The sequence below is a fragment of the Rutilus rutilus genome (genome assembly GCF_951802725.1).
Source record: "Rutilus rutilus genome assembly, chromosome: 1".
Taxonomy (NCBI): domain Eukaryota; kingdom Metazoa; phylum Chordata; class Actinopteri; order Cypriniformes; family Leuciscidae; genus Rutilus; species Rutilus rutilus.
Window position 1 is genome coordinate 55,993,880 of NC_140209.1, and position 17,747 is coordinate 56,011,626.

At 41.9% G+C, this 17,747-nt stretch overlaps 1 protein-coding gene across 1 annotated transcript; it reads left to right on the top strand.

Annotated features, from left to right (window-relative positions):
* Positions 1-641: 641 nt before the first annotated feature.
* Positions 642-15,860, top strand: LOC311304844 (immunoglobulin lambda-1 light chain-like). The gene is made up of 5 exons (XM_084432182.1): positions 642-768; positions 8,076-8,403; positions 13,391-13,416; positions 14,146-14,220; positions 15,320-15,860. Exons 1-5 carry the CDS (start codon positions 729-731, stop codon positions 15,643-15,645), a joined length of 795 nt encoding a protein of 264 aa, XP_084288308.1. The 5' UTR covers positions 642-728; the 3' UTR covers positions 15,646-15,860.
* Positions 15,861-17,747: the final 1,887 nt, after the last annotated feature.

The following is a 17,747-nucleotide window of genomic DNA, read 5'->3' on the forward strand; positions in this document are numbered from 1 at the left end:
TACATCTCTTCACTCCTCTCTTTCATCCCTTCCTTTTTGTCTTTGTACAATTTCTCCTCTTATTCTTTCCACTTCACCCATCTCTTCTCCCTCTCCTTTTCTTAAACTCTCTCCTCCTCTCCTCTTCATCTCTTTCTACATGTTTCACTCTTCCTCTCCCATTCCTCAACTCTCTCCACTCTTCCACGTCTTTCTTTCCCCTTCTCATGCTTATTCTTCTTTTTTTTTATTTGCATAACAATGTTTGCTACTTTTGAAAATAGTTTTTATCATTAATGCAATTGTGATAGCTGTGTAAACCATTAGAAAAACTGCATTTCCAGAGATGTGTGTATTATTAACCATCAGAGTGGCCTACTAGTTTGGGGTCAACTGAAATCATGCTATGTGCAATTGAGAATATGACAAACTTACAATCTGTTTAGGACAATTATAAAGTGTTCAGATCACTGTGTTAATTGTTCTGATAGCAGTGATCTGAGTTTGTGTCAAATCGATTGAGAAAAACTTTAACACATTTTCTTCAGTGATGACGTGAGAAGTAGTTTGTCAGATGTGGGCGTGTCTATTGTATGAGGTGGGCGTGTCTATTGTACGAGGTGGGTGGGTCTTTCGGTGGCTCCTCCCTCTCAGAGCTCTTGACTGTCTTAAAGTTTCTCTCTCTGATCATCTCAGCATTATTCTACAGCACCGCTCATCTTTACACGTCACACGGACCAAATCACAAGATGATCTCAATAATCTGTGCTTTCTTTACTCTTCTGACCTGTAAGTTCCCTTTCGAAAGGGAACTCTACACTACGTCAGAATGACGCTTTGGGGAACGCCTCAGGCGTGACAGGTGTCTGAAATCAAATATCAACTCACAGCAATCATGCTGACCGGCGACAGCCCGTGAATCATTTGCGTGAATGATTAACGTGCAACCTGCAAGTATAAAAGGGCGCTTTACAAACATGACAACATCCTTTTCGTCTTCAGGGACTGTTTTGTCTGTAATTAAACGTCTGCTTACTGCAAAGATGAAACGCACATCTAAGGCAAGTCCTGAGAAGACTTATGTGAAATGTGTTGACCCGTGCCCAAGATATTTGTCGCCGGGTGACACTCACGAGATGTGTGTGTACTGTCTGGGTGAAGAGCACGCACGGGATGCTCTCGAGGGAGCATCCTGTGCAAACTGTGAGTGTTTTCCTATGAGAACGCTCCGCTCTCGTCTGGCTCTCTTCTCGAGGGGAGAGAGTCCAGCATCTGGTCCTCGCGGATCGGGTCCCGCTCGTGCCGAGGCAGAGCGGCGACGCGCTTCATGGGGCTCCCAGATGGAGCTCGCTGACAGTCTCGAGAGGGTTGTTCACCTCTCGGACGCGTCATCGGCTGACGAGAGTGAGCTGCAGGTGGATGACGGAGACGATTCTCCTACTGATACTGCAGCGAGTGCTCTTCAGGCTGGGCAAGAGATGGCTGAAGAGGATGAATCAGATCCTCAACCTCGTCAGCCATCCTGCCCCATGTACGCTGAGTTGGTGGAAGTTATGGAGCGCGCCACTGACAAACTTCAGTTGCCGTGGCGGCGCACTCAGGGAGAGATCGCTCGCGGCCGGTTGGACGATCGATTTCTCCCTGAACATAGACCACCAGCTCAACGGAGCCTTCCATTCCTTCCGGATCTCCATTCTGAGATCGAGAGGGCATGGAAGAAACCATACTCGGCCCGTATTCATCGACATCAGCGGGGTAATTTCGCTGATGTTGAGGGGATGGGGAGTATGGTTATGTGTCGATGCCGCCCATTGACGAGACGTTTGCGAACTATCTCGTATCTGGGCGGGCGTCGACACTAAAAGCTCTGACTCTGCCATCCAAGCCTCTTAAAGTCACGGCTCGCTTGAATGGCAGAGTGTACATGGCAGCAGGTCAGGCTGGTGCTGCCCTTCACACCATGGTAGTGCTCCAAGCCTACCAAGCTGATCTGCTGCGGGATCTCGACCAGGGGACGGGGCTGTCCCCTGAGGCGGTCGCTGAGTTGCGCCGGACCACAGATTTGTCTCTCCGGGCCACTAAACAGACTGCTGCCGCGATCGGCCGGTCGATGGCAGCGATGGTGGCCACGGAGAGGCATCTGTGGCTCAACTTGGCTGATATCGGGGAGAAGGAAAAAGCCCTTCTCCTTGATTCACCAGTTTCGCCTACTAAACTTTTTGGCACCTCCGTTGAGGCGGTGGTTGGGAAGTTTAGGGAGGCGAAGGCGCGCTCAGCCGCATTTAAAACCTGTATACCGCTGAGATCCGGGCCCCGGCCCAGGCAGGCGGGAGGACCTGGTCCGTCTTGGTCTGAGGACCATAGACAGGGCCAGAGGTCTAGTGTTGCCTCTCGTGCGCCCCCTCCAGGGAGGAGTAGGTCGCAGAGAAGGCGAGCCTCCCGCAAGAAGAGGGACTTAAGGGAGGTCATTCAGCACAAGCGTAGCAACACTCAGCGGAAGTGAGGGTTTGATCTCCCTGGAGGGCTTTTTCTACCGGCCCTCTCCCTCTTCTTGACTCCCCAGGCGTTTACATTACACCAGCCCTGGTGTTGGGCCTATGATGAGAACTATGTTCTGATGGCCCGCCGTAGCAACTGGTTGATGTGAGCGTCTCTTTTAGGCATGTAAAAGTGGTGGACCCCAGGTTCGTTGAGACCTTTCTGGTGAAGTCTTCACTCCACACACCGCAGGTGAATTTTTTGGGTTTTTGAGAATTTGTGTATATAAATAACACTGATTTGTATTTCTCTACAGAAGCCTTGTTCCCTGTATAGACCTAGGGGTCATTCTTAGAGGAATAAAAAAGGTAAAGTATGGAAAAAAGACTTCAGGGCCCTGAAGCCTCCTCAGTTGGTGGCTGGAACGAATTAACGAGAAGCTCAAAGGATGATTTGGCTTCCGTTCTGAGTATGTGATGGCTTTCCTGTCATAACATTTTTTATGCGTGGTGGGCCACCGCTCATTTCTGTTAGCCACCCTGGGTAGAGTAGTTGGTCTTCCCAAAAAAAAAAAAAAAAGGAGCTTTTTTGCTTTAGGTTTAGACTGACGCTGGTGCTTCAGATAGATCTTATGTCTTACCTATTGGTTTGTGACATTGGTATCCTGAGTACTTCGCTCCCCTGAGCTCTGTAAGGTGTCAGTAGGTTGAGTGTTTCACAGCCTCTCAATCAAGTAGGCTGTGGCTCCTTCGAGCCCTCAGGTAGATCTATGCTTATAGGTCGGCCCTAACCCGGGCCGCCTCTGTAGCTGGCCTAGGCTATGTTTGGGATGTTGGAGGCGTTCTGCTAAGTATAGCTGCCGCATTCATTATGTGTTAGGCTTCCTCCCCGAGATTTCAGCCTCCTCCCTTAAATGGGAGTTGTTGGTCAAGGCCCGCCCCTTTCACTGCATTCAGGGGTGATAGAGTAATGCAGGGTGGTAGTTGAGGTATGATCCTTCAGGCGGGTCAGGCTGTCTTTCGCTCTGCGATGTGATAGTTTGCCAGACCCTGCCGAACAGAGCTACTTGTTTTTAGGCCTCTAGAGCTGGCTCCACTCAGCCCGTTGAGCTGAACCGCTCGAACGATGGGTGAAAGTTGGTTGGCTTGCAAGCAAGCTCCGCTCCCCCAGGCTGGGCACAGGACAAATCCCTGTCACCCTTTGGAACCACTTGCAGGCCCGCTCCCTGTCTAACATTTCAGGGGCATATGGTGTTACTCCCCCGCTAACCCAGGGTAGTTTTGAGTAGTCCATTCTCAGCTCTGTATTATCTACCTCACACCATGATGGCTCCGGTTGAGCAGGGAGTTCTAACTACATTTCATTCCGGTTTTTGAACTCCGCTCCCTTGAAGCCAGAGCATTGCCATGAGCTGACGCCCATGCATTTAATTCAATTCAATTCAATTCAAATGTATTTGTATAGCGTTTTTCACAATACATATTGTTTCAAAGCAGCTTTACAGAAAGTGCATTTCAGAAATGTACATAGAGAAATACAGTTAGTTAATCATGTATTGATTTAGGGCATAAACATATCGCCAGCGTCGAGTCGTCTCTTCACAGGCGTCGAGTCGTCTCTTCACGGGCGTCGAGTCGTCTCTTCACGGGCGTCGAGTCGTCTCTTCACGGGCGTCGAGTCGTCTCGTCACGGGCGTCGAGTCTTCTCTTCACGGGCGTCGAGTCGTCTCTTCACGGGTGTTGGGGCATCTGTAGTTTCCATGGGAGGCTGGATACAAACTGGAGCTGACGATCTGTATTTATAGTCCCGAGATAACAACAGAAAAGCAGATGGGAAATAATTAGCGTAGCTGCTGTTCATAATATTAATGCATTCAATCTGATTCAACTGTGGTATAAAAGGTAATTATTATGTGAATGCTTGGCTAAAGAGATGCGTCTTTAATCTAGTTTTAAACTGGGACATTTAAACATTTAGTAGGTAGGCCCTTAAAATGGGGCCTCCACTAGGCAGAGTGGCGTATGTTGTACTCCCCTGCTATGAGGGTATTGCTTTTTGCTGAGTACACTGCCTTTGGCAATGTGATTAGGGACCAGGATGCTGTAAGCGCTGTAGTAACAGTTTTCTGCCTTGAAGGCTGCACAGTTAGGTAGTAGGCCCCAGCAGGCCTCCTTGACCGGGTAGCCCCTAAAATAGGGCTCCTAGGCCAGCTCACCTTCGGTGGTTGGCCCTGGTAGTTCGGGCAGAAGGCTCACTACCGAGTAGTAGGTCTTAACAGGCCTCCTCAGAGGTGGGTCACAACATTGTGAAGCATACACTAGGACAAAACTATAGGGAAAGTTTTTTATAGTATGGTTCCAGCAGTGTTCAATAATGTAGCAGAAAGACTCGCTATCAGCTAGTAGGCTCGACCGGGCCTCCCTGTTAGGCGAGTCCCCAGCAGCAGTCACATCCAGCTGATTAGACTGTTCCAGGAAGTAGGCCTCTTCAGGCCTCCCTGAAGATGGGCTCCCACGTTTTTTGTGGTGATCAGGTAGTAGGCTTTACTAGGCCTCCCTGAGGGCTAAATCCCTCATACTGTGGTATTAAGTGGCAGGCCCCACAGGCTTCCCTGAGGTTGAATTATCAGGTAGTAGGTCTCATAAGGCCTCCCTGAAGGCAAAGCCCCATAGACAGTCAACTGGACTGCCAGTCTGGCCCACTAGCCGCTTTCCGACCGGAGGAACCTTTTCACAGTTCCTAGAACTATTGGCTAAAGTACCCGGATGTCGGCGTGTTCGCACCGCAGGAACTAGGAACGATTTTAGTTCTAGGAACTCCATTTGTAGGAACTAATTTAGGTCCTACTTCAGAGTAGGGTCTAAACCAGCACTATAGGAACTATCTGTGACGTTAGTGTACGCTGATTGACCGAACGCACGCGGAACACCACCACCCGCCATTTTTAAAACAGCTATATGTAAACACACAGATTATAGCCTATATATTTACTCCAGAAACTAACTATACAAACATGGAAAACAGTGATAGATGGGTCTCTAAACCTTTATGCTGAAGAGAAAATCCAACGCAACTTTGAGGGGACCAAGCCAAACATGATTATGTTTATCTGCCCAGCTAGCAACACTGGACATCAACCACACGGCATAGGCTAATAACCTTTTTTCATATACTGTCTACTTTCTATAACAGTTCTATCTAATAAGATATTAAACAGAACTGTTAGACAGATCGCTAACGAATAAACACAGAGAATGCGAGCATTGTTTGCTCTGGCGTTCTCAGTGCCGCCAAAATAAAGGTCCGTCGCGCCGTCAAAATAAAAGTCACCGTGCTTGCGTCACTCCCTTACCCCTCCTACCAGTTCCTATGGCCACTTGGCCAGTGGGAACGCAAACAGCAAAACCGAGTTTGGGGGAGAGTAGTTCTTAGAACTGTTTAGAAGTGGACAGTTCCTAGAACTAAGTTCCTAGAACTACTTGGTCGGAAAGCGGCTACTGTCAGCTGTGGTTTTCAGGTAGTAGGCCTCTCCAGGCCTCCCTGAAAGTAAGCTTCTTCATGTCATGGTTCTCTGGTAGTAGGCCTCACCAGGCCTCCCTGGAGTTGAGTTCCAACATACTTTGAGTTTCCACTTAATGTGTTTTTTTCTGGTAACGGGTAGTAGGCCTCTCTAGGCCTCTCTGTAAGCGAACTCCCATGTACTGTGGTTATCAGGTAGTAGGCTTCACTAGGCCTCCCTTAAGTTGAGCTCCCACGTTTTGTGGTTGTCATGTAGCAGGCCTCTCCAGGCCTCTCTGTAAGTGAACTCCCATGCGCTGTGGTTATCAGGTAGTAGGCCTCACTAGGCCTCCCTGAAGTTGAGCTCCCACATACTGTGGTTGTCTTGTAGTAGGCCTCTCCAGGCCTCCTTGCAAGGTTAGCTCCCACTTACTGTGTAGCTCCCACTTACTGTGTGTTGCCACTTATCATGGTGTTTCAGGTAGTAGGCCTCGCTAGGCCTCCCTGAAGTTGAGCTCCCACATACTGTGGTTATCTTGTAGTAGGCCTCTCCAGGCCTCCTTGAAGGGTTAGCTCCCACTTACTGTGTGTTCCACTGAACATGGTTTTTCAGGTAGTAGGCCTCTCCAGGCCTCTCTGAAAGTGAGCTCCCACGTTTTGTGGTTATCAGATAGTAGGCTTCACCAGGCCTCTCTGAAGGTGAGCTTCCACATTCTGTGGTTGTCAGGTAGTAGGCCTCTCCAGGTCTCCCTGAGTAGTTTCACTGTGGTGCTGGGTTTTGTAAGCTAGTGGCCGCTTACTTTCAGTTTAGCAGACCTTATCAGGCAGCTGCCGAAGGTGAGCTTGCGCCCTGGCTCGACTCAAGTTTCTTTTCTCTGCTACGGGTTCCCTCCTGGAACCTCTTTATCCTGCTACAGCCTGGTTGCCTACCAGGTAGATCTAATGCTCCCCTCACTGAGGGTCAGTATGAGTATGTGGTCTCCTGAGTCTGATCAGTCGGTCGTAGGCCTCTCATGAGGCCTCCCAGTTAGATCAGTCCTTAGGCCCTCACAGGCCTCCTTAGTGTTTTAAAACACAAACACTGGGTCGATCCGTGGATCGAGTAGAGAAACTCCCCTCGCTGGCAAGGGTTGTAAAGCACTATGCTGAATCATACTCTCCAGGATATCCCGTCTCTGAGATCCGGTCCGAGTGGTTCACTGCCTGCTTCACAGTCCCTCGGGTTGGATGCCTTCCTAAAGGCAAGTGTCCAGAGGCTCTGTCTTCAGATAGACAGGAAGTGGCCAGACTGTAGTGTCTTATATAGTGACACCAGGTCAGGCCTGCCTGGTGGCATTTCAGGTGGCACGTTCCCCTGAATAGTGACTGGCTGGGGTTCCTCAGGTTCCCCAGCCACATTCCCTAGAAGGGACCCCTTCTAAGAAGTTGAAGTTGTGGTCCTAGGCCCTTGAGCAGGCCCAGGTAGACCTTTCACTAAACTATGTTTATGGAGGTTTTCTGTGGTGTCATATAGCTTGGGCTATGACCGTAGGGAGTGCTGTCACTGACAGCCCAGTGTGACCTAAGGGTGAGTGGCTCTAGCGTTTCCTTTGAATTTGCTAGTTCTGACAGTTGTCACTGCCGCCTGGCAGGCACTCCCCTTAGCATGGTGGCGTTGGTATATCGTTCCCCAAAGCGTCATTCTGACGTAGTGTAGAGTTCCCTTTCGAAAGGGAACGTCTCAGGTTACGACTGTAACCTATGTTCCCTGAGAACAGGGAACGAGACACTACGTCTTCCTGCCATGCCTCGGGGCCTGCCTGCAACAGTCCCTTCAGACGATAGGATGTTGTCATGTTTGTAAAGCGCCCTTTTATACTTGCAGGTTGCACGTTAATCATTCACGCAAATGATTCACGGGCTGTCGCCGGTCAGCATGATTGCTGTGAGTTGATATTTGATTTCAGACACCTGTCACGCCTGAGGCGTTCCCCAAAGCGTCATTCTGACGTAGTGTCTCGTTCCCTGTTCTCAGGGAACATAGGTTACAGTCGTAACCTGAGACGTTTTCATCATTTCTGATGTCAGATTTAAAGTGTTTTGACACACAATCTCATATAAAGGATGTGTTTATTCTGCAGGTGTCAGTGGAGTGACTGTAGTGACTCAGAGTCCATTAATCACAGTCAATAAAGGAGAAACAGCTAAACTGGACTGTAATCTGGGGACAGTTACTGACCAATCTGCTAGGTGGTACAAACAGACTCCAGGAGGAGTTCCTCAATATATGTTAAGATTTTATCATGGCTGGAGCACAGTTGAATATGGATCTGGTTTCTCAGCTCCTAAATTCACATCAACACATTCATCTAAATCAGATTATAGTCTGATCATCAGTAATGTGGATGTTGGTGATTCTGCAGTGTATTACTGTAGCACATGGGACTCTGCTCAAAAGTGGGTATCACAGTGATTCACACCATGACAAAAACCTCCTCACTGCTCACATTCACTTCTGCTTTTAGACAAGTCAAGTCAAGTCACCTTAATTTATATAGCGCTTTTAACAATATGGATTGATTCAAAGCAGCTTTACATTGATTATAGGAAATTACCGTAACAGATTGTTTAGGCTTTACAACAGCTCTAGGATAAAGACAGCAGATGATAAGAGCAATATTTCACAACACAGATTCATGATGAATTACAAATTAATCACAGATGCTGAGAATATTCTCCAATTTCTTCACTATTCCGCCCTTGTAAGAAATTATTTATAGAAATATTTGTATCAAAAAAATAAATAAATCATAACAGGATAATGTTAATTGTATTCCAGGTCTTCTGAAGCAACATCAGTTTTTCATCTCTGGTCCTCAGGTGTAAAGACACACTTTCTTGAAGTAACCATAGCATGTTCCCTTCACTACAGACTTACAGTATGTGATGGATTCAGTTGTTCACTTTCGTTTGAAACACCCGACAAACGGCGTCTCCTTCCCAAAGTGAATTCACTCAGTGTTCACAACAGATTACTCTCATCTTTGGCTGCAAATAATCATGCAATCTCTTTTTTTTTTTTTTTTTTTTTATTTAACTTTTTTCAAATACAATAACAAACATCCGACAAAACACAAATGAAGCAACAGTAACAACAAAACCACAACAAAGAGAAGAAGAAAAAAAAAAAAAAGGAAAAAAAATAAATAAAAAAAAATAAATAATAATAATACAAATGGAGATACAATGTAAGACAGTGTAACTATGTTAACTACAGTTAACTATTAAATCAAGACATGTGGTACTATATTTATATAATTCAAAAAGGGTTTCCAGATTTTATAAAATAATTCACCCTTGTTTCTCATTGAATATGTGATCTTCTCTAAGGGTACACAGCTGCAGCAAATCTCCGACAACCACATTCCAATAGGCACATCAGTGTCTGCTTTCCATTTCAAAGCAATACATTTTTTAGCTATTATTAACAACATTTCAGTAAGCTTAATAGCCTGTCTGTTTCGGAGGTTAGAGTTGTTAAAATTGCCTAATAAACATACCTCTGGATCCATTGGAAAGTCAATTCCATGAATCTGTGATATACTATCACATACTTGTACCCAGAACACCTTAACTTTAGGACACAACCAGGTGGAATGCAAAAATGTCCCTTCCTCTGTACCACATCTGAAGCCGAGGGGTGAAATACTGTTATTAAATGTATGTAATCTAGCTGGAGTGTAGTAAAGCTGGTGTAAAAAATTAAACTGAATTAATCTATACCTAGAATTCAAGGTTGATGTGACCCCATCTTTACATAATTGACCCCACAGGTCTGCATCTATCCTTACCCCCAAATCCTGCTCCCATCTCCTTCTGGATTTATCTGGGTCATCTAAAGGCTGATGTGAGATAAGAGCTTCATATATTCTAGAGATAGTTTTATATAGTGGTTTATCGGAATAACAGAGTTGCTCAATAAATGTCAAATTCGGTAATTTAGGATAAGTTTTTGTTTTGACTCTTAAACAATCTTGTAATTGTAGATAACTAAAAAATTCTTTATTACTCAAATTATATTGATTCTTTAACTGTTCAAACGACATTAAGACATCACCGTCAAAACAATGCTCTAACAGTGTAATTCCTTTATCTGCCCATATCTTAAATTTTTTGTTTTGATGACACATTGGTAGCAATCTGTTCCCCCATAAAGGTGTTTTTGGGGAAAGAAAATTATCCTGTCCCAGCAGAGACCGCAATTTATTCCAAGTCTGAACTGAATGTCTAATCATGGGATTATTAGTTCTTGTTTTAATCAGTCTGTCATCCCATGTATATAAAATATTTGCAGGACATTCTTCTTTTATCTCAAATTTCTCCATATTCAGCCAAGAGGGAAAGGGGGTGTTTGCAAACATCTGAGCTAAGTACCTGGATTGGGCTGCCCAATAATACATCTTAAAATTGGGAAGTCTCAGTCCTCCTTGCTTATAATTCAAAGCCAGTTTATCAAGGCTGACCCTAGGAGTTTTACGATGCCAAATAAAGGATCTTATTAACTTATTAAGAGAAGTGAAAAATGAATTAGGGATTAATATTGGAAGAGATTGAAACATATATAAGAATTTGGGCAAAATATTCATTTTAACAGCATTTATTCTACCAAGTAATGTGAGTGGTAAATCCATCCAATTGGTTAAATCTCTACCCACCTTCTCTAAAAGACTAGCCAAATTAAGTTTATAGAGATTCTTTAAGTCACCATCTACCTGAATACCCAAATATTTAATTCCAGTAGGAGAGCACTTAAAGGAAAAGCCGTCCAGTGCAGTAGAGTCAAACCCTGATAATGGCAATATTAATAATACTTGTCAATATTCACTTTGTATCCAGAGAAAGTGCCATATAAATGTAACACATTCTGTAGATTTGACAAAGAGTCTATGGGGTCAGTAAGAAATAAAAGAATATTATCTGCAAATAATGATATTTTATGCATTTCAGGGCCGATTCCAAAGCCCTTTATATCAGAGTTGCATCTAATAGCCTCGGCTAGAGGTTCAATAGCTAGTGCGAAGAGAGCTTAGGGGGCATCCTTGTCTACATCCTCTGTACAAGGGAAATGTGGCAGAAGTAATTCCATTAGTAACTATTTTTGCTTTAGGAGATTTATAAAGTGAATAAATTAGGTCAATATATGCAGCTCCAAATCCAAATTTTTTCAGCACTTCAAAAAGATATGGCCACTCAACGCGATCAAAAGCCTTTTCAGCATCAAGAGAGACAGCTACTCCCGGTATACATTTTTCTTTAGCAGTATGAATGACATTGAATAGTCTCCTCAAGTTGTTTGCTGAAAGCCTCTCCATTACGAAACCAGTTTGGTCTGGGTTAATCAGCAGAGGAAGACGAGTTTCTAACCTCTTGGCTATCATTTTAGTAACTAATTTATAATCCACATTAAGGAGAGAAATTGGCCTATAGGACGCACATTTCAGCGGGTCTTTACCTTTTTTGTATATTACCGAAATTATTGCATTGGAAAAAGAGTCTGGAAAACACTTGTCCGTCCTAGACTGGTCAAGTACTTCCATCAAGTATGGCACAAGTAAATCTTTAAAAACTTTATAAAATTCGGATGGGAAGCCATCTTCACCCGGAGATTTATTTTTAGGCATTATAAGAATGGCTTCAGTCAACTCAGAGGCAGAAAAAGGTTGATCCAAATCAAGCCTGTCCTCCTCTGAAAGACATGGTAAGTGGATTGAGGATAAGAAAGAATCCCTTTGTGTACTTTCTGTACTTGCCTGAGAAGTATATAACTCCATGTAATATTGCTTAAATGCATCATTAATCTCTACAGGAATATATGTTTCCGCGTTGCCTGTATTTATAGCATTTATCGTTCGCTTCTGTTCATCCCGTTTTAATTGCCAGGCCAAAACTTTATGTGCTTTCTCGCCAAGCTCATAATAACGTTGATTAGAACTAATAATAGCCCTCTCTGCCTGGTAGGTGTTCATTTTATTATACTCCATTTTTTTATTAAGTAATTCCCTATAAACATCCTTATTCTGATCCTTATGGTATATTTTTTCAAGTGCTAAGATTTCGGATTCTAGCTCATTCAATTTGGATTTTTTTTATTTTATTAACCCCTTAGTATATGCAATACATTGGCCCCTAAGATAAGCCTTTAAAGTGTCCCATAATATGAAGCTATTAGAACAAGAATGTTTATTTGTAGACGTAAAAATATCGATTTGTTCTCTAATAAATTTTTGGAATTCCAATTGTCTAAGAAGAATTGGATTTAGCCTCCACCTATAAGTTCGTCCTATTTTTCCTGGGATGGACAATGACATTACAAGGGGAGAGTGGTCACTCAATAAACGAGGAAGATATTCAACATCCATCACACAATATAAAAGTTGGGTGGATAACAAAAAATAATCTATACGGGTGTGCGAATCATGAGGATGTGAATAAAAAGAGTAATCTCTATCTTGTGGATGTTCATGCCTCCAAACATCAGTTAGATTTAATTCTTTCATAAAAGCAGTGGTTGATTGAGCTGCTTTAGAAAGAGGCAATGGTCTGGTTGAAGATCTATCAAGTACATTGTCAAGACAAAAGTTAAAGTCCCCACCTACCAAAAGTGAGCCTTTTGAGCGATTTGAAGGAAAACATTTTGCATAAACAAGTGATCATCAATATTTGGCGCGTATATATTCAACATTGTCCACTGTTCAGAGTACATATGTCCTTGTATCATTACATATCTTCCTGAAGGGTCAAATACCGATTTTGTAACTGTAAAAGGGATATTTTTATTTATCAGTATAGCCGTTCCCCTTGACTTAGAATTAAACGATGCAGCAAACACTTGACCTACCCATTCCCTTTTTAATTTTTTATGCTCGGAGTCCGTTAAATGGGTTTCCTGCAAAAAAACTATTTCTGCCCCCAACTTCTTAAGGTACATATATACTCTTTTTCTTTTAACTGGACTATGTAGACCCTTAGTATTAAAAGTCACAAATTTCAAAGGCTTTGTTGTCATGTATAATCTATGGTATCAAAATCACCGTATAAAACACCCTCATAAAAAATAAACATTATCCTGATTGATCCACTGTCACCCTGTATTTTAAATGTTGACATGTATCTCTCAGAAAAGAAAATAAATAACATAAAAATGATAATAATAATAAAAGAACAACACATATAAACACAGAAACCCGGCTAAAGCTGCTGAACCGGAACTATCAGCAGCTGAGGGGGAAAAAAAACCGTTGAGAAACGAATAGCTCGCACTTCCTTCCCAAGCAAAAATGAAAAGCAACTCCCGAGCTCCCTTTATATATAAAACACACTGATATAAGTAAGCAACAGTCATTTATAATAATGCCCTAAACATATTGAACTCTATTACAAATCTACTCATGTGCAGCCGCCCGTCAGAGAAAAACTGTCCAAGTCTGTTTTTTTCAGTCCATTATCAGATGAAGCCCCTCACCGATTAATCATGCAATCTCATCTACAAATGAACAATAATAACAAAGCAAAGAATGAATGACAGCAACTGGTGAAAAAGATGACACACAAACACTTTATCTCGTGTCTTAAAGCTAGAAATTCCTCATGCTAAAAAAACTGCATAAAAACAGCTGCTTATGAACTTGTTTCTTGACATCACGACACTTAATCACTTGAAGAGCTTTAATGAAGAGAGTTGTGTTTGACTTTGAATTTAGCGCAGAACACAGCATTGGTTTGGATGTTCGACAAGTTCCATCACAACATGTCATAAAATACTTTCTTTTTTTCTTTTCTTTGTATCTTTAGGTCAGTGTTAAAAATGACTGTGTGAATGCTGAGCGAATCAGGACTATGTATTGTTTTCTTTTTTCGGTCCGGACCAAAAGAACCAGGAGAACCGAACTACAAGTGTGAACACACTGAGACAACAGCAGGATTCACTGCAGTCACTGACACCTCAGAATAACAACAGCCATATGAGATTGTGTTTCAAAGCACTTTAACACACAGCCGTCAAATACAGCAAATATGAAGACTAAAACAGCAACATAAATGTGATTGTGTTTGACTCTGAAACATTTCTCCATGAAATAAATGTGTAAAGGACACAGTCAGCCGAGGTTGAGTGAGTGTTTCACTTCTGTTTGTGTCTCTTCACAGACTGAGGAGGTTTTTGTACGACTGAACATATGAAATGTGTCACTGTGGTATTCGGACAAGGAACAAAACTCATTGTGACTGGTAAGTGATCTTTACACTGTATTTTCATTTTTTAAATCGTTTTACTGTATTAAATATAGTCTAAACTTCATTATAGAAATATAAACTCATTATTGTAGTTAATTTAGTTACATGTGTGAATTCAGTCAGAGACAGTTTTATCAAGCGCCTCCAGTAAACAGTCCTGAAATACACTGACAAGACTTTCACTGCAGCTTTAACTTTATCTGTGGTTTTATCTGGTTGTACTTTGTATCCAATTAATAATAATAATAATAATTATTATTATTATTATTATTATAGAACAGACTTTTTCATGTTGTGGTTTAAGGACAAGCATCTACTTTGTGTTTAATTTGATGTATTTTTAAAAATCCTCATTGAACTAATTATGTACAGTATCTGTGAAACAACACATGAGAAGTTGACCTGCGGTGTGACGTGCTGTATTACATCTAAAACTGTTTTGCTAAATGTTTTTTTAATAATTATTATACATGAAGCTTTTATGAACTAGTCATATTACTCAATTTGTACCTTTATGTCACGCTGTAGGACAGTTGAAAATGTGCTAGTGAAGGCACGAAGATTATTAAAAATGGTAGAAAATATAGTGTCAGCATCTAAAATATACACTGTGTGACAAATATATTCACATTTCAACCTAAAATCTCGATGTAGAAAATAACAATCCAACAAACCACATACATGCACTATTTGACTTCTGTGTTGCAAGTCAATAAAGACATTGAGATGCATGTTTTAAACATAAATAATTATGATATTATTTATTTATTTAATGATGTTAGAAAAGATGAATTGTTGACATGTGATGTGTGAAATTTTCAATGTTTAAATGTAGTCAGAGTTCAATATGTCAGATGTGTGTCTGAGATGCAGATGTTTGTCCATGTTAATGGTGGTTTGTGTTGATGCTGATGCAGATGTTTGTTCATGTTAATGGTGATTTGTGTTGATGCTGATGCAGATGTTTGTTCATGTTAATGGTGGTTTGTGTTGATGCTGATGCAGATGTTTGTTCATGTTAATGGTGATTTGTGTTGATGCTGATGCAGATGTTTGTCCATGTTAATGGTGATTTGTGTTGATGCTGGTGCAGATGCTGATGTTGCTCCTCCTGTGCTGAACATCCTCCGTCCATCCAGAGAAGATCTGATCAGCTCCAGTAAAGTCACTCTGGTGTGTCTGATCAATCACATGTCTGTGGCTTTTGCTGATGTGCGCTGGCTTGTGAACGGGAACTCTGTCACTACAGGCGTCTTCACCGGCTCTGCTGAACAGCAGCCTGATCAGAAATTCAAGATGAGCAGTTATTTAACCATTGAGAGCTCAGAGTGGGACAAAGACCAAGATCTGACATGTGAAGCGTCTGTTGCCTCAAAAATCACCAGCACAAGCATCAAGAAATCTGACTGCAGCGACTAAACTCAGAGGATCTGATGTGTTGTTTGAGTGATTATGATAGCGAGTGATAATATCTTCTGACGTAGTGTAATAGAAATCATGAATATATATTAAAAATAGTTCAAGAATGTAACTTAGTAGCCTGAACTGTGTCATTTTCTGCAGACAATATTGTGGCTTTAATTTGATGTAAGATGATTTACAACCTGTTTAATAAACCGCATGTTGAACAAACAGTTTTCTTATTGATTTTTTGTAGAGAAATTAAGCATTTCACCATTTAAAATGTATTCTTTACTAAGTCAGTTTTCACTTCTACGATCAATGGAAGAATGAATAATAAAAGTATATCATTGTGTAAATACTCAAATAAATCATGTCTTCAGTTTTAAAATAAATTAAATCTCAGATCTTCAGAGGAAAGAGCAAATTAAACTAGCGTTACTGCTAGTAAATATCATTTGTTCAGAGCACAGCAGAGATGAATGTCGTCTGAATATGGAGACGATCACATGACTGATAATGAAGAGTGACTCAATGACAAATGAAAAATGACGAAAAAACCAAACCGATGCAATCAGGCTTTATTGGTACCATGATGCAGCTCATCAACTTTCTCTGTCAACTCAGGCTTTGATCCTCAAGCTATGATTACTCCACGCGCACGTGCACATAAAAGAGTGACGTCGACACTGAACAACCAATCGCGGGTCGTGATTTTTCCGCGGAGGAGCAAGAGATAATCATTCATAATTACGATGAATTTAAATATTTCAAGCTCGAAACAATACGGTCTCTGCTGCCAAAGCAAGAGAAGACTGTTGGAGAAAGATTGCTTATTGTTAATGTGTAAGTTAAACAAATACGTTCTATTTTTATGTAAAATTATGTATGTATGTGTAGCCTATACGTGTAATATAGCCTATAGCCTATTTTTATAATATTTAAAAATGTGCATGTACTAAGAAAAATTAATATTCATTGATTTTTAGATGCAACCCCAACTCCAAATGTTCTTGGCAGCAGATAAAGACAAAATATAAAAATATAATTCAAAGTGGTGAGTATTTACCACGACCTTTTATTACTTTTGTGAACATTTTATCACAAACACTTGTTTGCAGCAAACAGAAATAAAGAATTAAATTCAGAAAACCAGAATACACTGGCGGAGGAGTTGGCTCTGAGTAGGCAATAAGGGACGGCCGATTATGGATGGGATTACAGGTGCTGTACAATCTGACCCTGGTGCTGGCTCCTCTAAGTAAGTAACACTGGGTACGTGTGCAATACATTACTACTTTTTTTTAAGTTGTAAATATGGCTGACTGTATGTTCTGCAGTAGAGGGAAATACAGTGTCCCTGTTGAGGTGCCAGCACACATACACACAGTCTCCCACACAGAGGTCAGTATGCAGCAGACAGAACACCAAATATAACCTGCTTTACAACAGTTATGCTTTACATTGGCCTATTTTTATTTATTAGGGTGGAGGAAATGAAGACACTCTGTCTGTGTGTTCTCAGACAGTTGCTGATGTGAATGCACTGGGCTTTTTATTATGGCAAACATTTGAATGTGTGGCATAAAAAAGGGACTGGCCCTTACACATCTCTTTTATTGTAGGATTTTTCACAACCTGCCCCAGAAACTGAGGCCTCTACCTCAATGGCCTTCAGAAGAAATGTGTAAGGATTTAAAATCCTTGACATAAATTACAGTCAGTCCTGTGTTTGTAGGAAGTCAAGGAACTTTTTGTGATTTGATGAGCCTCCAGAAAACTTGTAATGATCATGTTTGTGGTGGAATTATGTTTCAGGTGGAAACAGACTCAGTCAGGGTATAACTTATTTAGTATAACTTATTTAACCAAGTAACACTTTAGTATGAATATTTATTAATGCAACTTTCTCTTGCTCTCTTTCTCCCTCCCATCCCACAAAACCAATAAAACAGTTGGAGACCTATCTGCAGTTTCAGTGTGCTTTTATTAAGTGTAATATTGTATGGTGATTGCATCTACATCTGCACCAGCTGGGTGGTCAACTGTGATCGGGTCAGTTTCATCGGGGAGAAGCTGGTTTTGTGGTGTTTCTCACTCCTTTCTACTGGTGGCTATAT

Bases quoted from the DNA above. Each gene is read 5' to 3' on its own strand.
- LOC311304844 (XM_084432182.1), top strand. From the start codon at position 729: ATGATCTCAATAATCTGTGCTTTCTTTACTCTTCTGACCT. The intron at 769-8,075 runs GTAAGTTCCCTT...TTTATTCTGCAG, and splicing joins TTTCTTTACTCTTCTGACCT to GTGTCAGTGGAGTGACTGTA. The intron at 13,417-14,145 runs GTCTGTTTTTTT...TCACAGACTGAG, and splicing joins GTCAGAGAAAAACTGTCCAA to GAGGTTTTTGTACGACTGAA.